General features: G+C 42.1%; 1 protein-coding gene across 1 annotated transcript in view; it reads left to right on the top strand.

Moving 5' to 3' along the window:
* Positions 1 to 17,483, top strand: part of LOC123968596 (eukaryotic translation initiation factor 3 subunit H) — a 78,226-nt gene extending 60,743 nt beyond the window's left edge. The window contains exons 7-8 of the mRNA XM_046045461.1: positions 16,598 to 16,730; positions 17,162 to 17,483. Coding sequence (XP_045901417.1) covers positions 16,598 to 16,730; positions 17,162 to 17,256 — 228 coding nt within the window. The 3' untranslated portion in view covers positions 17,257 to 17,483. The remainder of the gene's footprint in view (positions 1 to 16,597; positions 16,731 to 17,161) is intronic.
* Positions 17,484 to 18,671: the final 1,188 nt, after the last annotated feature.

Genomic DNA, 18,671 nt, shown 5'->3' with positions numbered 1-18,671 from the left:
GGGGGGGGGGGGGGGGGGGGGGGGGGGGGGGTGGATGGAGTGTAAGGAATGAAGTGATGGTCTGGGCCAGATACCTGTTGCAGATACTTCAGAGAAATTACATGACCTTGAACTGAAGAATAAGAGACAGCAGTGTGACACGGTGACATCTGCACACATAAAATGGTGTGACAGACACACATCAAATTAAGTCAATCTAACATACATCGCATGCAGCAAAAAATCTTGTGCAATAAACCCGCCAAATCACAAAGTGAATTTTATTGGATGCTCCTGGATTCACTGACAGGGTTGATTAGAAATGCTGCTTCTTTGTTATTGCAAGAATATGAAATAAGGTTTCCTTTTAAGTTCATTTAAAAAAATGACACAATCACAATTATTTTATGTTTTTTTTCCAGCATGCTGTCAATATTTTTCTAAGCATGACTTGTTTAAAAATTGAATTTATCAGGAAGATTAATTCTGTTTTTTTCATTTTAATTTAATGAAATAATTCTGTTCAGTGAAAAAATCTATTACAAAAAGAAAAACAATTTTGCCAAGAGACAATTACCATTTATATCCTTGAAGTTTCTTTCATTAAAAGGAAATTTAGAAAGAACAGTTTTTATTATCCAGTAGCAGACATGCATTTCCTCCTCCAGATTAGCAAGCAAAAAGGCGTTCGTCATTGAAGATGTTGTTTATTACAACCAAATCACAGATGTGCATTAACAAACAGTTTCCAGCTTCTGTTTGTTCATCTTGAGCACATTCTTAAAAACATCAGACAGCTCCCAGATGTGAATGTGTGCAGCTCCAAGATCAACAGATAAGCCAGTAATGTTTAAGCTAATCAATAAAAGCCTACATTTCAGTCAGTATGTACTTGACTTAGCTGAGGCAGTGTGAATTTAACTAAATAGAATAGATCTTTTCATTAAAAAGTAAAACTTTCATTAAGAGTGTAATTATGTCAAAACTGCAACCCTTTTCGCCATTCTTTTAGTTGATCAGTATCAGCTTTCATCCGTACAGTAATTGTCGTAAACTAATATTATCCACAACGTGCGGCAGAAACGCATGTGTTATAAAAAGCAGTGAAAATGTGTTCAGAACCCTTTTTAAATAAGGAGTAATATTTGTGTTTCCTAATGTAACAAATTTGATATTGTAGCAATTGTGATTGTGCTTTAGATGTTGTTTGTAGGGGGTTCCGTCTTTTTGGTCAATAGTTTTGAAATTACAAGAGATATTTAGACTTTTACAGTTTGGCATTTTATTTTTTTAGCGTGGGGATGCAGAGCTATTTGGGTTATCTCAGGTATGTCGTGTGAACTATGCAGTTGTCCAAAGAAAAAAAATTTAAATTGGCCAGATGCTCAGTATTAAATCATTTGGACTGGAATGTGGGGAAAGAAACTTGATTAAGACTACCAATGTGTTCTCAGTTCAAATAATAGCATATAGGGCTCCACATTCATACTAGATGTGTTACTACTGGCCTGCAAATGCATCATGCAGTTTGGTTCAAGGTTCAACATATTTTTAACAGTGGAGCAATAATTGTCTTACCTGCTCTTCCCACTCAGTGTCCACCCAACAGCGTGATCACTCTATTCTCATAGCATCCCACGCCTACGCTTTTATCTTTGCTTCTCTCTCCATCTCTCCTGCCTACTGACATGTACACATTTACTAAATGCTGCACCAAACCTGCCAACTCCTCACACTTACTATCACACAAAAGGGAAAAAAACAAATGAATCACAGCAGACAAAGGGAATGGCGGGCTGGGTGATATGATGCGGGAGCAATCGATCAGGCCTCAGTGATCCATTTTCCTCTTCTTCGTGGTAGAGGACTCAGAGATATAAGAAATATCTTGTGTGCGTGTGTGGATCTGTGTGTGCATGCAATGTGTGAGTAAGAGAATTGGAATAAAACTGAAAAAACAAAGACAAAAAAACTTTCTGTATTCTTGGTAATCTGAGATGCGTAGCAGGTTCCATCAATCATGTCTACAACATGCTATCATGGGTGAATATGAGCTGGGGATGGCCAATGAAGGGCGCGGGAGACGGACAAAGTAGGAGAGAAAACAAGGGCTGAGGGAAGGGTGGGCCTCATGCCCTGAACTTGAACTTCGAGCTGGTGGGGTCAGAGAGGGGAGGATGAAGGTCAAGTGCTCAGTGTGAATGGAAAAGGAAAAACCCAGCTGGGTGACACCAATACCTCCCTGCTCAGAAACAGATGGGGGAGAGGGGACAAGGTGCCATTTAGCAAGCTGTCTTGCGAGGCAATTTCAGCATCTATCTCGGTGCTGTTTCAAGGTGTTTCACCATAGTACCTGAAGTGCGTACATTTTGCTCTTTTCCTGGCTTGGTAAAACACGATCTCACTCTTTAGATATGCTACGATGAGACCCCTTTTTGGGTCCTGGTCCATAGATTGAGGAACATGACACAGTTGAGATGTAAATCAAACACTCGTGACCATGCTGATTGGGAAGGAGAGTTAAATAGGCAGCAGAGAGGAAAGATAGAGTGTTAATTGAAAGAAAGGTTGTCAGATGGGTTTTGAGAGAGTTCCACAATGAAAAAACTGATGTGTATTTGCAGCACACAAACACGTTTCTTTCCTTTGAGTTTGAGGGGTAACCTACCTTGGTCTGGAGATAGTGGGGGTAGTAGTAGGTGTAGTGGGGGTACATTGGTTGCTGCTCCAAACGTTTTCCCATGTAGCTGGAATCCAATTTAAGGTCCTGGAGGCTGGAGATAGAAGCTCGCAGGTGGGGTATGATCACACCAAGGGGATGGCCTGGATCCTTCAGACGACCGTTTCCAGGGGTGGAGGATGCAGAGAGAGAGAACGCTCCCCTCTCACTGAGGTGTATGTGTGATAAACGCACAGAGGAAGGGACAGATAGAAGGACAGATAGTACTTGGGATTTTTGTCTGTCTACTTGTCTGGGAGCTCACAGAGAGCCTCACTAAACCATCCTTTCCCGGGGATCTGGAAAGAGAGATGGCGAGGATCCGGAGTGGCAGTAAAGAAGGGGCTGGGAGACAAGGAGTTGGAGGGTGAGGAAAGGAAGAAATGAAGGAACAGTAGGAGGTAATATGGGAAACAAAAGGGGAGATTGAAGAGCAGGACGGAGAGCTGGTAAAGAAGAGGGAAGAAGAACAGGATGAGGAGGAGGAGGAGGGAGAAATAAATGGGATCCAGTTGCCGGTTCCTTGCACTCGCCGCTCTAAAAATCAGACTCACTCTTCTTCTTCACTGCTGCCCTGAACATGCCCCTCAATTTGCTTTCAGCCGTCTGTTACTCTTGTCTCTCTCCGTCTCTTTCTCTCTTCCTGTGTATCCGTTTCCCTGTCTCGTTCGTCCCACCTCTCTCTCTCTCTCTCTCTCTCTCTCTCTCTCTCTCTCACACCAGACGAGACCCTGATCCCACCAGGGGGACTCGTCTGTATCCTGGATAACACGCTGTCCTTTGCTCTTTCCTCACAAGACAGTTAAATCAGCGATGAACTCACAAATGGATGTGGACCTGGAGAGAGGAGAGGAGGAGAGGAGGAGGAAGAGGACGGGGAGGAGGAGGAGGAAGAGGAGGAGGAGGAGGAGAGAGGGTGGTCTGGAGCTGAAGCTGTGATTGCTTTTTTTCTCACTCTCTCTCTCTCCCTCCCTCTTTTGTTAAGCTCCGGGGATAGATAGGTAGATTTCGCTGGAGACCGGCGTGGAGGATGAGCAAAAAGAAAAAGCTTCGGTAAAAACTCCGCTCGTTCAGGAAGAAGCAGATAGCCTTATCCAGACGCGCACTCACACAGAGGAAAATCCCTTCTGATCCACAAGGTGCCTCCCCGAACTCTTTTTTCTTTTCTTCCCCCTGCAATCCCTCTTTCTTCTCAAGCTCTCTCCCTGACGACTTGCTTCCCACAGTGCTTGGCAGCCGTCACTGTGTGTGTGTGGTGGTGGTGGTGGTGGTGGTGGTGTTGGCGGCGGCGGCGGCGGCTGTGCTGGTGTGTGGTATGTGTGTGACTGTGCATGTAACTGAGAGAAGAGTGTGTTTGTGTGGCTGTTGCCGTCTGCTCCACTCTGCGTTCTGAGCCACAGAGGGGGCTCGGCTTCAGCGCAGCTATGCTCCTCCCTCCCTAGCTCTCTTCCCCTCTCTGTCTGTGTCTCTCTTCTTGTGTTTTTCATGGAACTATAGAACAGTGGGAGTGGTTGGTCCTGCCTTCGTTCAAGCCCTGGGGAGAGTGTGTGTGTGTGTGTGTGTGTGTCTATGTGTGCACTAAACAGAAACTGAGAGAAAAAGAGAGAGACAGAGATGGGCTGTTCTGCTGGCAGAAAGGCGGAGCTGGGGAGGGAGTATGAAGAGCAGGAGCTGGGGTAAAGGGTGAGAAGAGGATACACAAGGAATAGAATTTGAAAACAGAGAGGCCCCCCTACTGGCACTCTTTAGGCGCAGCAATGGCACATTTTCCATAATAAAAGCTGTCTTCGGATTTCTTAAACTGGGCAACATAAGTCATATTTCTTTTCTATTTTCTATTGTACATCAGCTGGCATAACCAACATACGCACGTGTAAATACATGCGTGCACACAGGTTTGAATGACCCGCCCCAAAATGTGTGCCTCAGTGCACACGGGGATGCTCCATTCACACATGCCCAGTGAAGGGCCCAACATAGAGTGTGTATGTAGTTCAGTGGTTGTGTGGCACAGTGACCCACTGACACAGTGCTGCCTGTTATGTGATGTAACCAGGTTTAAGTACTCTCTTACATAAGCACAGTGAGCCATGCATGAAAAGACTACTCTGCCCTCTGACTACAGCTGCGCGTGCGTGTATATGTTTGTGTGTGTGTGTGTGTGCGTGTGTCTGTGTGTGTGTGTGTGTGTGTGTGTGTGTGTGTGTGAGAAAGAGACCAGGGTTGGCAGACAATGCAAGTTCACTGCAGTGGAAAAAGGGGCACGAGAACAGAATGCAAACACAAAACCTCCTCTAAGATAAGAGCTTTATTTCTTGGGGGCAATTAAATTACTTTTGCAGACTGCGAAAAACACATCACTGTCTTTGTGTTATTGTGTGCCAATCTGAGAGATTTTCTGTCACTATGCCCATGCTAATCAAAGAAAAAACATTTTACTTGACTCTTCTCTAGTCTTACCTCAGCACTGGTGTGTGAAAGATCTCTCTGACACCCTATAAGACATGCGTGTAGCATCATGCCTGGAGGCAAGCCTGGACTTACTTGTGTTTTCATTTTCATCTGAATTGCCTTGTTAACCATGTGACAAATTCAGTTGTGCTATTCCACTTACTGAAAGGACTGCATACATTACATGCTGTATATACAGTTATCCTTTTTAACTTTGCATTGCTCTAATCGGATATTATGTTCTCTAATCTGAAAAAGTTTTGTAAACAGCTGCTTCAGTTTAACCTTGAATTTTGTTGATACAGTGCGGGTAGCTTTCACATTTACATAGTTTTTAAAAGCCATACAAAGAACCTGTGATGGCACGTTTTATTACCATAATTATCAGAAACATCAGTGGCAGACATTCTCTGCCACCTAAAGGAGTACAGGCTAGGGGTGCAACAAATAATCGCCGTAATCAACAAAAATCATTTATTAAATTTGTTGCCAACAAATTTAATAAATCGATTTGTTCATGACGTCATCTGGGCCGTAGCGACACTGTCACTTTAACAGAGTGAAGTAATGTGAACAGTAAAACAACACAAGATCAGTGATTGACTCTTTACTCAGCCAAAAAGGTTGTGAACTGCAAAATTTACAAAGCTGACTTACTGGCATGGGAGCAGGTCAGGTGCTGGAGTATCTGAAGAGGAGGCACATAAAGTTGACTCTCTGGATGAAGAGTCGTCTCGGTAAGCTAGTTAAAACAGCAGCAGCTACAAAACAGCCCTGGCAGTTAAAAGAAAGTAAATATAGACAATAAATATAGAAGACCATCTAATTTTTAAACACGTAGAATACTCCACACAGCTTAACATCTTTCCTCAATGACACCAAATAAATATTTTTATTATTCATATCGGTTTTCAAAGTTATCCAAGAAGACACTTCCTGTAATGAGATGTAATTTTGTACATTCTCTTTAGCTACTACTACTACTAGTTGCTTAAATAAAACCCTTCCCTAACCTGTTACATGCAAGTCACGATCTGTAGTCTTCTACATGGCGGAGAAGTTACTGCAAGAGCTCATCTTGCAGTAATTCCAACCTGAACATCACAGTGAAATACATAAACATGTTGCAGGGTGGCTGCGAGCAAAAGCGGGCTATATTGATTATACTGCACTTGTAGTTAAGGAGCGTGCTTTCCTGAATCTTGGCAGTCAGACAAGTTATACTGTATGCACAAAGAGTTAAGCAGTTTGATGGAGGAAGGTTATACATTCATTCAACAGCACTATGTGTGGAATGCCAAATGACAAGAGGGATACAGGGAGCTTAGGTGTGTGTGTATGTGTGTTACTACTATATATGAGTAGCACACAAGCCAAAGTTTTCATGAAAAATTAAGAATCTGCTGACACCGCAGTTTGGGAAAACAAAGAGAGGATTGATTCTTCCAACTGCACAGTACAGTCCTATTAAGGGAGGCACAATCTTTACATCTCACTCCATATTCTGCTGCCATAATAACGCTTCCTAATTACCTTGTCTAGTGACAAGACAGACATAATTGTGGTGGTAAATACACACTGGTTAATTGTATTAATTTTAATATCAAACATAGTTCCTTTATGTCTTATGCACAATCTAATTGCCTACTTGACTGGGAAAGGCTTATTATGTGTGTGCTGCATCTGCATTTCTTTGCAAGAAGGACCTTCTTCTAAAGAGGGACACTATTCAACTACTTATATTCCATTGGCCAGCGCTTGAAAAATACCAGACAAAAACTGACAGCTGGAGCAAGATATCAAAGTGTTTTCATTGACACTGTGTGTTCTTAAAGCCGCTGCTCATCAAAGCAGTTTCAAATGGAGCAGGAAAGGCCACGCTGTGACTCGGGGATGTGCTCCTCTCATCACTGACCACCAGATGTATAACAAACACGGAGCCGGGGAAAAAAAGAGCAGTAAAAGCCTCACATCTTAGCTCAGATACAGCTGGGAAAACAGAAGAGGTCATGATGACGATAGTCCTATTTTACAGAAGCTGCTCTGGTCGGATTTCAAGGAAAACACTGGCTAGGATATCATCACAAACACACACACACACACACACACACACACACACACACAGGCACGCTGTGGTATTTGCACACAGTATTACAGCATTACAGTGGTAAATGGACTATTACATCCAATTGCCACACACAGCATGAGGGAATCTGTCTCATTGCAAGTCTCCTGAGATACAAACAGAGACACTGCAGAGAATGTAAACAGGTTTAGCTTTCTTTCATGCAGGAAATCGAATAAAAAGAATTTAGGTTCAAACACATTTAGAAAACAAAAGCAGCATCTTTGTCAATTTAGCGCTGAGCGTGTTAAAATCTACATCACCTCCAAGCGACACATGGTCAGCGTCCTGCAAACACAGTCTCACTCCCTACTCGTCAAATGTCTGACGCATGGTCAAGGCCCTTTGTCGTCGCTTTTTAAAGACTTGGGTAGCCCTTTTGCATCAATTATTGACGTTTAGGGATCCACAGTCAAGTTAGCAACGCTTAGCAACAATAAATATGCAATATCCGGTTACACTTTCAAGATAAAACGTAACGTTTCGATACATTGCCATGTTGAAACGCGCATAATTAAAGTCGTGAAACGTTGCAGTTTCGTTAGGTTTAGGCACAGAAAGTACTTAGTTGGGTTTAGGCAACAAAACTACTTGGTTAAGGTTAGGAAAAGATCATGGTTTGGGTTAAAATAGCTATGTATGTCAATTAAGACTTAAGTTAACTAACGTTAATGTCAATTTACCTCACTCGCCTAAATAAAAACATTTAATGTTTTGTTTTGCACGGGACACAAACCCTGTTCTCCTGCTTCAAGGTCCGGGTTCTGGCCCTCTATCCACCCCAATCACCTCCTTACTTCGTTTTTTCTCTTAAATATTATACTTGCCTTTACCATCAAAAACTGACACAACAGGGCTTCCCTCAATACGTCGAACTATGACGTCAAAGGGATCCCTAGTGCGTCACAAACTGACGATTATGGCTCTTGACCAAGCGTCCATATGTGACGACTTGGGAGTGAGACCGGGTTGGTCCTGCAGAAGTTAGTTTCGGTGAAACAAGCTGATCTGTTGCTGGGTCTCAGCCGCTGTAGCTCAGGCAGCAGAGCTGGTTTGCCCTTTAACTGTAAGGTTAGTGGTTTGAGTCCTAGCTCCTCTTGTCCAGATGCCAAAGTGTTGTTGAGCCTCAACCTGATCCCATTTTGTGTAAGAGGTGGAAAAAAATGTAAGACACACAGATAAAAGCGTCTTACAATTGTATCCAGTGCATTGTAGTGAATCTCTGAATCTTACATAACACACTGTTTTTCAAATGTTGTCAGATAGCTAAAGAACTGAATTCATTAATTCCAGAGGAAAGTAGAAGACAATAACAACCCCATGTGACCAAGGTAATCTGCAGGTCTAGGGACACATAACCAACAAAGAAGGTAATCAGAGAAGAAGCGCATGAGCATGGCCTTAGAAAACTATTAAAACTCTTTACAGCAAAGTGAAGAAGACGTATCAAAGCCTGTTCATCAACCTGCTGTGTTTAACTATTCTCTCTCTACTTTAATTTTGATGAAGCAGTGCCTTATCACTGGGATTCAAATGTGATCAATGTAATCAACATAACTTTAACACAAGCTAATTTCCTCTACTGAGTTACATTGTCAATGAATTTCACCAGATGAAAGACTTCCACAAACTCTGTTCAGAGTGTCTGTGTGGGGAAATATCAGATAAACAAACAAACGTCATTTTCAATAATCAATTCCTACTGAGATGTATCCATTCTACATCGATCTATCCATCCACCCATAAACTACACCTGCTTATCTTAGAGGGTCCTGGGGGCTGGAGGTAATCCCATCTGACATTGGGCATGAGACAGGGTACAACCCAATGGCGTCGCCAGGTCATTTTTCCGTGACTTTAGCCCCGGATGTTTTCACTGTAGCCCCAAATGTAACTCAACAACAGAAACAAAAATATTTTCCATGTTAATATGCAGCGGATAAGAGCTGAGGGAAAGAGCGGAGGCTACTCGCAATAATATTGCTACATTTTGTTTGAAGTTCACGTAACATGACCCCCCCGCCATTACTCAACCTGCTTGCGAGTAAGCATGAGAGGAGAGAGAGAGAGCGCGCGCAATGCTCACAGCTTCAGGGCTTGTCCGCAACTTCTGAATTGTCTCTAGTAAAATCGTAATCAATAGCCTACATTTAAATATAAATGTTGTCGGTCAGTGTCTAGTCAATGTAATAACACAAACAGTTGACAGTCGCCGCAAAGTAGTGAGACAATATCATGACACCTGTCGCTCTGTGTGCTGCCGTTTCTGTCCCCCTCACTGTGAGACACTACTGTTTCACTGTCTCCAGGATGCTTCATTCCCTCTAAAGCGGCTGTGAGCTGCACTTTAAAAGTGAACATTTCTGTGGAATCGTGGTGATATTTCTGTCTGATCAAAAGTGTTTTCAGTTTCGGTTTTCTTTCTCTGGTGAAGAGCAGTGCGCTTGTCTCATCGAATAGGCTACAAGTCAAATAATTTATTTATATAAAAAAATGTGCAACGATCTCCCATAAAGCATAAGCCAATACTGACGTTGGGCTGGCCCAATCACATATCTTACTAGCCCCCACTCCGTCCCCCTGTTTCTTGTGTTGTGGGTCAAAAAAAAAATAATTCGCTAACTGCACGAAAATAACCGATTTATAGATATAAACTAAAACCAAGAATAAGCTACTGATTACTACATTACATTCTATTATATTTTTATATTCTGAATTATCACCTGCCACCTACATTTTGTCCTTCCCTTTATAAAACTAACAACCATTTCCACCATAAATTGGTGCAGAAATGTCTCCAGAATTCAGGAAATTAAGTGTTTACTGCTCAAAATCTTCAGGGGGAGGACCCCCAGACCCCCCAATATTTCATTAATAAATATTTTTTTACTTTATTAAAATTAATTTAGCTAATTTATCATTGAGATGAAAAGGTGCCATATGCACATGAAGAACGACTTTAGGCTACTTCAGGCATGCCTGCATGTATGTAGACTCAGCTGGGATTAAATTGTATGAGAAAGGTTGATCTACAGGAGAAACATATCTGAGAGCAATACAGAATGCCTGACAGCCTTACTGCATTATATTAGACTATATTTTTTTTATTTTGAATTGTCATCTCAGACATTTCCTCAATAAATTGGTACAAATAAATTCACCAGAAAGCAGGAAATTAAGTGTTTAAAAAATTTTTTCAGAGGGAGGACCCCCAGACCCCCCTAATTAATATTATCAGTGTTAATTATTATCAGTAGTAATTATAAAAATCATAATAAATGTAGGAGATATATATAAAAATTAAATCATTTACTGTTGCTTTATAAACGTACTTTGGTAAGATGGCAACGGGGGGTGGGGGTTGAAAACATGAAAGATTTCTGGGCTGGGCTAAGCCCCCAATGTTTCAAGAGCCTGGAAACGCCCCTGGACAGGTCCCATTTACTATGAATAGCAGCCTATCTCTCTCCCACCTTCTTCAGTCTGGCCTGTAAGATGCCGTTGGAAAATGAAAAAACGTTAGCTAAGTACCGATTATGGGCCTTGTCTTTAAAGCAGGATCGTCTGGCAAAAAAAGTTGAACCTCGCTCACATTTTGCTGGACCGCAATGCGTCGTCATCCGACAAGGTGCTGTGTTGCCCAATCAAATACATGTCAGCTCACATTCCTGAGGCGTGATAATTTTCCAAAGTTGTCAATTCTGTGCAGTGGTTTTGCGTCTGAGACTTCAAACTCACAACTCTTATACTCAAACTGGACTTTGTGGTCTCACAGTCAGTACCTGAAGCAGCACATCCGCATAAATGCAGCTAATAATTTAATTTCATTGTTTAGTAATATCCGAGGGGATCTGACTGGTGTGTCGTAACCATCACTTACATCATCATGGTGTGTTTTTTTGAGGTGAAATTGAGAATGTTAAAGTGTGCAGGGAAAAACATGATTTTCTATATCTTTTATGCATTTTGGACACTTTGAGTTTTCCACAGGTCTGTTTTAGAGCCAAAAGACCTCTTAAGGCAGTTGATCAGGGCATCTGGCTGCCTTTTCACTTACTTAATTAATGTACCATTAAAAGAGAACATGCTATAAAATGATAGAAAACACATGATAAAGAATGCTTTACTCTAGATGCTGCTTTAACTTCAAAATCTGCCAAAAGCAAATAAACACCACCAACACCTCTTCAAGCAAAGGTTCAAAAGTTATTTCTGTTGTTTTGACCTGACTTGCCCTAACTCTCAAATGTGTCGTAGTGTTCGTCCCTCACCTCACCGCACATCAGGGTCAATTCAGTTTCAGACGCACACGCCTTTTCTCCATCCGTTACACTGTTTTTCTTGTCAAGGATTTGGTCATTTTCATCACTACAAAAAGGACTTCAGTGAAATTTATTTTTTTATCCTCAGGAAGACTAGGTTCTTAAGGTTGCCAGCCTTCAAATACCACTGATACATATGGACTCCGTTTTAGCATTAATATCCGAAATGGACCCTTTCTTTATTTTGTGAAACTCAAAATTGATTTAAAAGCAGCAACAGTAGCACTTCGTAAAACGCACATTCTGCATGCAAAGACTCGCACACACCACCTACATACACAAACTCAGCCAGAAGCACCAAAAAAAGGCCAGTACAAAATGTTTACACACACACACACACAGATTAAGAGTCAGCCACGTACCATCTGCAGCTACAGCCTCAGCTAGATGCATCATAAACATCCGGCAACACACGCACACACAAAGGGTCACACACACACACACACAGGTCACACACACACACACACATATTACTCAGGATAATGGAGGCACAGAGGCACAAGGTGACTCACTGGTGTGCGCAGAGTGCGTGCGTATAAACCTACACCTACGTTCAAACAACTACATTATTCTGTCATTATTCTCTGCAAGTGGAAACGAGGAAATGTCTGAAGTGTTAATGTTCATCCGGGCTGAGTCATCATCCTCCCGGCCGACTGCGGATAAAACCACGGCCAAGTTCACACACATTAGGCAGACTTACAACACGCATGGATCTGTGACCGCAGGTAGTCAGCCATATGCGCGCAAGGCATTCACAAACCTGGGCCGCGAAGACACACACACACACGTAGCCACACATTCCCACCCTCCCCAATCACCAACACCCCAGGCATTATTATCCTCATCCTCTCCTACTGAACTTCTCATCATCACAGCCCCACCCCCCAAGCCTTACCCCTCACACACAAACACACACTCGTGTCATACACAATATCACACAGACAACCCCTTATGCGGTGTCTACTTTGTTCATGTTTCACACGGTTCTGTACAATGAATAACCAGCGCTCACCGAGACAAAGAAAGTGAGCCCCTATTACACCTTTCAGACACCTACAGTACTTGCTCCATATAATCTTGTGCTATTGACCCTGCTGCTTCACGGACAAATGGAACCTTATTAATCATCATAGAAAGTTGCAAAAAGGCGCTGCGCTGAGAGGGCTCCATTTTTCATTTATAGCTCTCCAAATTTGGTAGGTAGCAGGTTCCCAGGCACAATCTGTGGCCAAGTTAGTCTTTGTACCAGCAAATGTGTGTCTCACTCTCTCTGATATATTCACTTTTTAGTCTTTTCTTTTCCATCCAAAGAAGCAGGCAACGCTTTACAGAAGATTAGATATGGAGCAATGTGTTAATCAGGTGAATCAAGGAATCGTGATATATGGTTAATGACACAACTCCTCTACCATCAGATGATTCAGCAGTATTTTCCAAGTCATTACTTTTGAGCCATATAGTTATTTTTGCTATATACAAAAAATAAACACATGAAAGGCTAGCCCAAGTCATGACTAAGGATGTACATGGTTGTAGTTCATGCTAAATAGATAACATGGCCACCAAGAAGCCCATCTCAGAACTCAGAAAAAGGTTGTCACTTCCAGCTTTATTGCTGTTAAAAAAAAAACTCCTGTGACATCTGGGCTACTGTAGTGTGCCAAAAGACATGTGAGAGACTGAAACAAAGTGTTTGAAGGTGAATGAATTTTTTTAAAAAGAGAAATCTGGGGTGTCATTTATAAACGGTGTGTACGCACAAAACAGGAATGGAAACGTGTGTATGCCACTTCCCAAGCAAAGGTTGTGATCTATAAAAAAAAAAAAAACTCCATGCAAACTCTGAGCCATGCACATAAACTGGAGAAATGAGAAATGGCGACTCACATGGCACAAGGAAGAAACGGTTTGAAATGGATACTATTGTGTAAAATATAGGCCAATAAAACCTAATATAGTTATATATTATGAGTTCATTTGAAAAACAGGTGAAAGCCTTTCTGAATAAACAACCACCTGTTTAATTGATTTTACCTTAGGGTTGGGCCGATAGACGATGCCATTGGTGATGGCCGACAGACATTATGACATTGAGCCGGCATCGTGATTGACTGAAATCAACATCTGCACCCTGTGTGTTCACAGCTACTTTACCTGCTGCGTGCATAAAATATCCACCGCGACTTGTAACTTAAGTTAATAGTCCAACAATTTTTTTTACCGATTGTGCGAGAACACGTGCACATAAGACGACTGCTGTCCCACGCGCACCCGCGCACCCGATGACATCGTCCATTCCGATGTCTCTCATTGCAGACATCGTCTGATGGAAATTTTGTAGACATCGCCCAACCCTACTTAAGAGTGCAATAAAAAACTATTTAAGACAACTCACAGCTTACACAAAAAGAACCATGATTTAGGATAATAAACAGAGATCTGTTTTTACAACAGAATGCCTCAAATTTGTTTTACGGTTTAATCAGAAATCATAGTAATTAATACTTTATTGCAGTGCAATTTATTCTCATAAATAAGATGTGGGACACATTGATGCCATTTTCAAAGCCTCAGTTGAGCAAATACGAGTGCATAGATTGATATATTATCAAATGTTCGTTGCCTTATGGTATTTGTGCCAAACGCTGTGCGTGTTATGAAAAAATATATCACTATTTATTAAGTAAATCTTTCAATATACCGCTTATGTCATATAAAACAAGTCATTTTTCTTTTAACTCATCAGCAGTCTCGTTAAGTGAATGGACTGTTTGTGTAGCCTAAATAAAATGTTTAAACATGAGTGGAATGCATTTGGTTTACTCTCGATTCAAACGAGGGAATCCAAAGTATGTACCTGGATCGTCCTGTGCGTCTTGCATATATGTCTCTTTTCAGGAAGGATGGGCCAGCCTGCAGATGGGTTATTAAGGGGATTGAGCTCTCCTGCTCCCCTTTTGTCTTGTACACAAGCATGCATGTATGTGCATGTTTACTCACTTCACTTCATTTTTCACAACAACAAGAACTTCAGTGTCACACTGAGTTAAACTTCTTTTTTTTAACTTTTCTGTCAGAATTTGCCGTCCTTTTTTTCATGCAGTCAGTACGCATTAATAGTAATGAGGGGCATTTAACTGACCATCTATGGGTGGTCAAAGGGTGAGACAAGTAGCTCACTCACCTGCACCACATTTGAAGTTCATCGTAATTTATAAAGGGAAATCAGCAGAACGCGCACTTTTTGTGTTTTGTCTATACGCAACCTTTAGGGGTCTGTCATTTGTACATTTTTTTACAAATGAGACTCCTGATCCGAAGGGGACCTGAGGATAATTAGACCAGGTTAGTCAACTCAAACAGATTATATAATAATAATTAAAATGAAATATTTTCACCCTTGGTGATTATGACGTACCACATGATCAGCGCTGAGTGTGCTCGGATCCATGCGGAACCACTTGGGTGTTGGACATATCGGCGCACACACACATGGCAGAAAAAAAAGACCAGAACAGAGTGGTCCCTTTAAGACCTCGACTCTAGATACCAAAATTTGAATTCTTAACCATCATAGTAAAGCCAAACACAGCACATTGCCAGAAACAGACCATGCCCAGCATGAAGCGTGGTAGTTCCAGCAGCATGCTGTGGGGGTGCTTCTCTGCAGCAGGCCCTGGAAGGCTACAGCAATCCATAAAAATCCTGCTGCAATCTGTAAAAGAACTGCGACGTGTGACAGGATTATTTTCCACTAAGACAACCTCAAACATAAAGCTAAAGCTCCACAGGAGTCCAGACCTCACTCCAATTCAGCCTTTGTGGCAGGACTTCTGCTGTTACCTGGCAGTCTTGACAAAGCCCGAGCAGTTTGGGAAAAAAAATATATACTGGGGAAAAATAGCAGCGAGAGGTACCTCTTCTAAACAATGACCTGAAGGAGATTGTTTTAGTTGTACTTAACAATTAAATCTTTGTTACTTACCTTGACTTTACTTTTAGGCATTGCATGTCAACATTTACATATGGAAGGTGCAAACGTTCGTTATTTTAGCTCAATTCTCAAAAAGTCGTGCTGTGAGAGGGGGGGAAAAGCTAGAGGAGTAAAGGCCAAAATACACTGTCACCAAATGGCACGTGTCAAAACAGCCTCACCACCCGCCCTGCTTGTCTCCCATAGCAGCTCTTCTTCTCTGCTCCCTTGTCAGCTGGACTTGCTCACTTCCTGCTGTCACTGTCTCGTGTGTATAGGACTAAGGATGAGGAGAGAGACTCACCCATTGCATTTCATTATCCCACGCGAAGGTCGACGTGCTGCAGCGCGGCGCTTCCTATTGGTGCTAGTGGCGGCAGTGTGTTTTGTGGTTTACGATTCAATTGAACAAATAGTTATATTTTTACTTATTTTTTATCTTTGCTTTTGTCAGCTATTGCCATCAGGTGTGTTGTGGGTTGTTTGGTTGAAAGCACTCAAGTTGCTCCCACGCCATTTTTCCTCCTCGTCTGCCACCACCTTCCCGTCCACCGCTCTGTATCAGTCTCGGCTCAATCTTAAATTAACAAGGCTTTTAGGATCTCTGGAGACCGGCACCTCACTGATTTACCGACTGTCAGCCCCTTCACAAATCACTCCATCCCTGTCAGCACTTATAACTCTTCTCTCCCCGTCTACTCTATATCTTCTTTCATCACCATGTTTTGTTACATCTTTCTTCCTTCCTGTTACGGTTTCCTTTGCCTGTTTTCTTCCTCTTTTTTTCTTCTTACTCTCCACTTTGTGCTCTCTGCCTCATTTGAACTATATTTCTCTCCTTCCTGTGCCTGACTTTTCTCACTTGCCTTTTTTCTCACTTTCTTTACTCCCACTCCTTACCTTCCTGACGTCATTGTCACACATTTCCTCTTCTCCTCACATTGTCATACTCTCACTGCTATGTCGGGGGTTTTTTTGTCTGTCCTCCAATGCCAACCCCTCTTTCTCTGTGTCCCTCCCTCTAGTACCTCCAGCGGCGGCAGCAGGAGAACGCCCAGCGACAGAGTAGAGGGGAGCCCCCGCTGCCTGAGGAGGACATCAACAAAATGTTTAAGCCCCCCCAGCCTCCACCTCGCATGGACACACTGCTTATTGCAGGTACGCGCACACACACACACGCACGCACTGCAACCTCCATGCGTGAACACTACTCACCATCTCCACCACAGAGACCCCCTGCTCGCCAAACTCCCATTAGCTGCCTCTGCTCCCTTTACAGGAGCTAAAGTTCTGTTGTAATTATCTCCGCCATTATCTTTAAATTACATTAATTTAAACTTTACTGACTCAATCTCCAATTCAACCGCCCCTTTTCTCTCCTGTTTCACACTGCACTTCTCCGCCTTCAGACAACATTATGATTCTTATGTTTACTCCGTTCCCCACTAATTTGATGTTTTGCTCTGCCCCCTCTCTCTCTTTCTCCCGCCCCCGCCTGTTTGTGTGCATTTTGGTGTACAAATGCATGTGTGTATGTTTCTGTGGGGGTGTGTTTGGGCGCGCGGATGCATGTGGCTACCATCCAACAGGGCAAATTAACAACTACTGCCAGAACGTGAAGGAGTTCACCTCGCAGAACCTTGGGAAGCTGTTCATGGCGGAGGCTCTCCAAGGCCACAACTAAAGGAGAGAAGCGGGGAGGAACAATCTGCGGAAGGGGAGGGGGAACAAAGTGCACAGGGGGGGGAGAAAGGTAGCAGAGATGCAAACCATCTTGGCGCGACAACTGAAGGAAATCTGTGCTTTGTTTTCTAAAATGTATTCATTGTTCATTAATTATGCTCATCTTGGATACAAAATTATCTTAGAACATCACTTGATTTTGATTTAAATAAAAGTCTTGCATCTCTACATCTTATCTGCCTCTGTATGTTTCCAGACTGCATACAGCTTGTGATGGTATTTGTGGCGTATTTTACGATAGGCTTGGGCATTGTTTTGTTTTGCTGCACAAAAATAGTAAGTTTTGTACAAAAAATAGTATTCTGAAATGGGGCTTGCGCATAATACAAATAATTATACAGTGCAATGGTACTTGTACAAAATTTTATTGCTACATGCTGTTCGTCTTGCAGTTCAAACATCAAACAGGTGGAACCAATTAGCAGTGGATTTGCTGAAATGTCAGTTTGCATAGCGGGAACAATTATATCCTTGTAAAGAGAACTGCAACAAAAATATTAGTGAAAGTTTAAATGAAATGCCTGTTACGTGCCTTGGCCCCCACTGTCTCTGCACTGAATAGACTTGATTGCATCTTTTTTTTTTTCCTGAAGTTAAATTACATGACACTCAGAATTTGCCTTTCTTCCACACAGGTAGCAATCAGTACCTGTTTATTTTTAGGATGCAAAAATAATCTCCCAATAGTGAAATTTGTCATGAAACAAAGAAGGAACTGCAGGGCTGAGGGTCTTAGTAATTGCCAAAACCCCATAAATGATTTGGTAACATAATTTTAGAGAAATGAACAACAAGGGAACAAAGTTTACTTAAAACACACATGTTTTATTGATGACTAAATCAAAGCTATGCAATCATCACAGAGAGCATTAAACATGATAAGAGCACTTACAAGAATTTTTTAACAACCAGTTGAGGTGAAATGTACTGACTGCAACTTCGCACAGCCATTGAAGAGGAGTGGACCAACATTCCACAGGTCACAATCAACAACGTGATCAACTCTATGCGAAGGAGATGTGTTGCGCTGCGTGAGGCAAATGGTGGTCACACCAGATACTGACTGGTTTCCGGCCCCCCCCCCAATACAGTGAAACTGCACATTTTCTAGTGGCCTTTTATTGTGGCCAGCATCTTGATATGCCGCACCTTTGAGGTGGATGGATTATCTAAGAGAAATAGGCTTTTTATGTACATAGAGAAAGTTTTAGATCTTTGAGTTCAGCTCACAATGAATGGGCGCAAAAACAAGTGTTGGGTTTATAATTTTGTTCAGTGTATATTAACAAGACCTTAGTGTACAGCCATGCTACCTAAATGCTAGCATACAGTGACGATGCTAACATCTTTAGCAGT

This window comes from Micropterus dolomieu, linkage group LG03, assembly GCF_021292245.1.
Source record: "Micropterus dolomieu isolate WLL.071019.BEF.003 ecotype Adirondacks linkage group LG03, ASM2129224v1, whole genome shotgun sequence".
NCBI classification, from domain to species: Eukaryota; Metazoa; Chordata; class Actinopteri; order Centrarchiformes; family Centrarchidae; genus Micropterus; species Micropterus dolomieu.
This window is presented reverse-complemented; position numbering and strand designations above follow the sequence as displayed.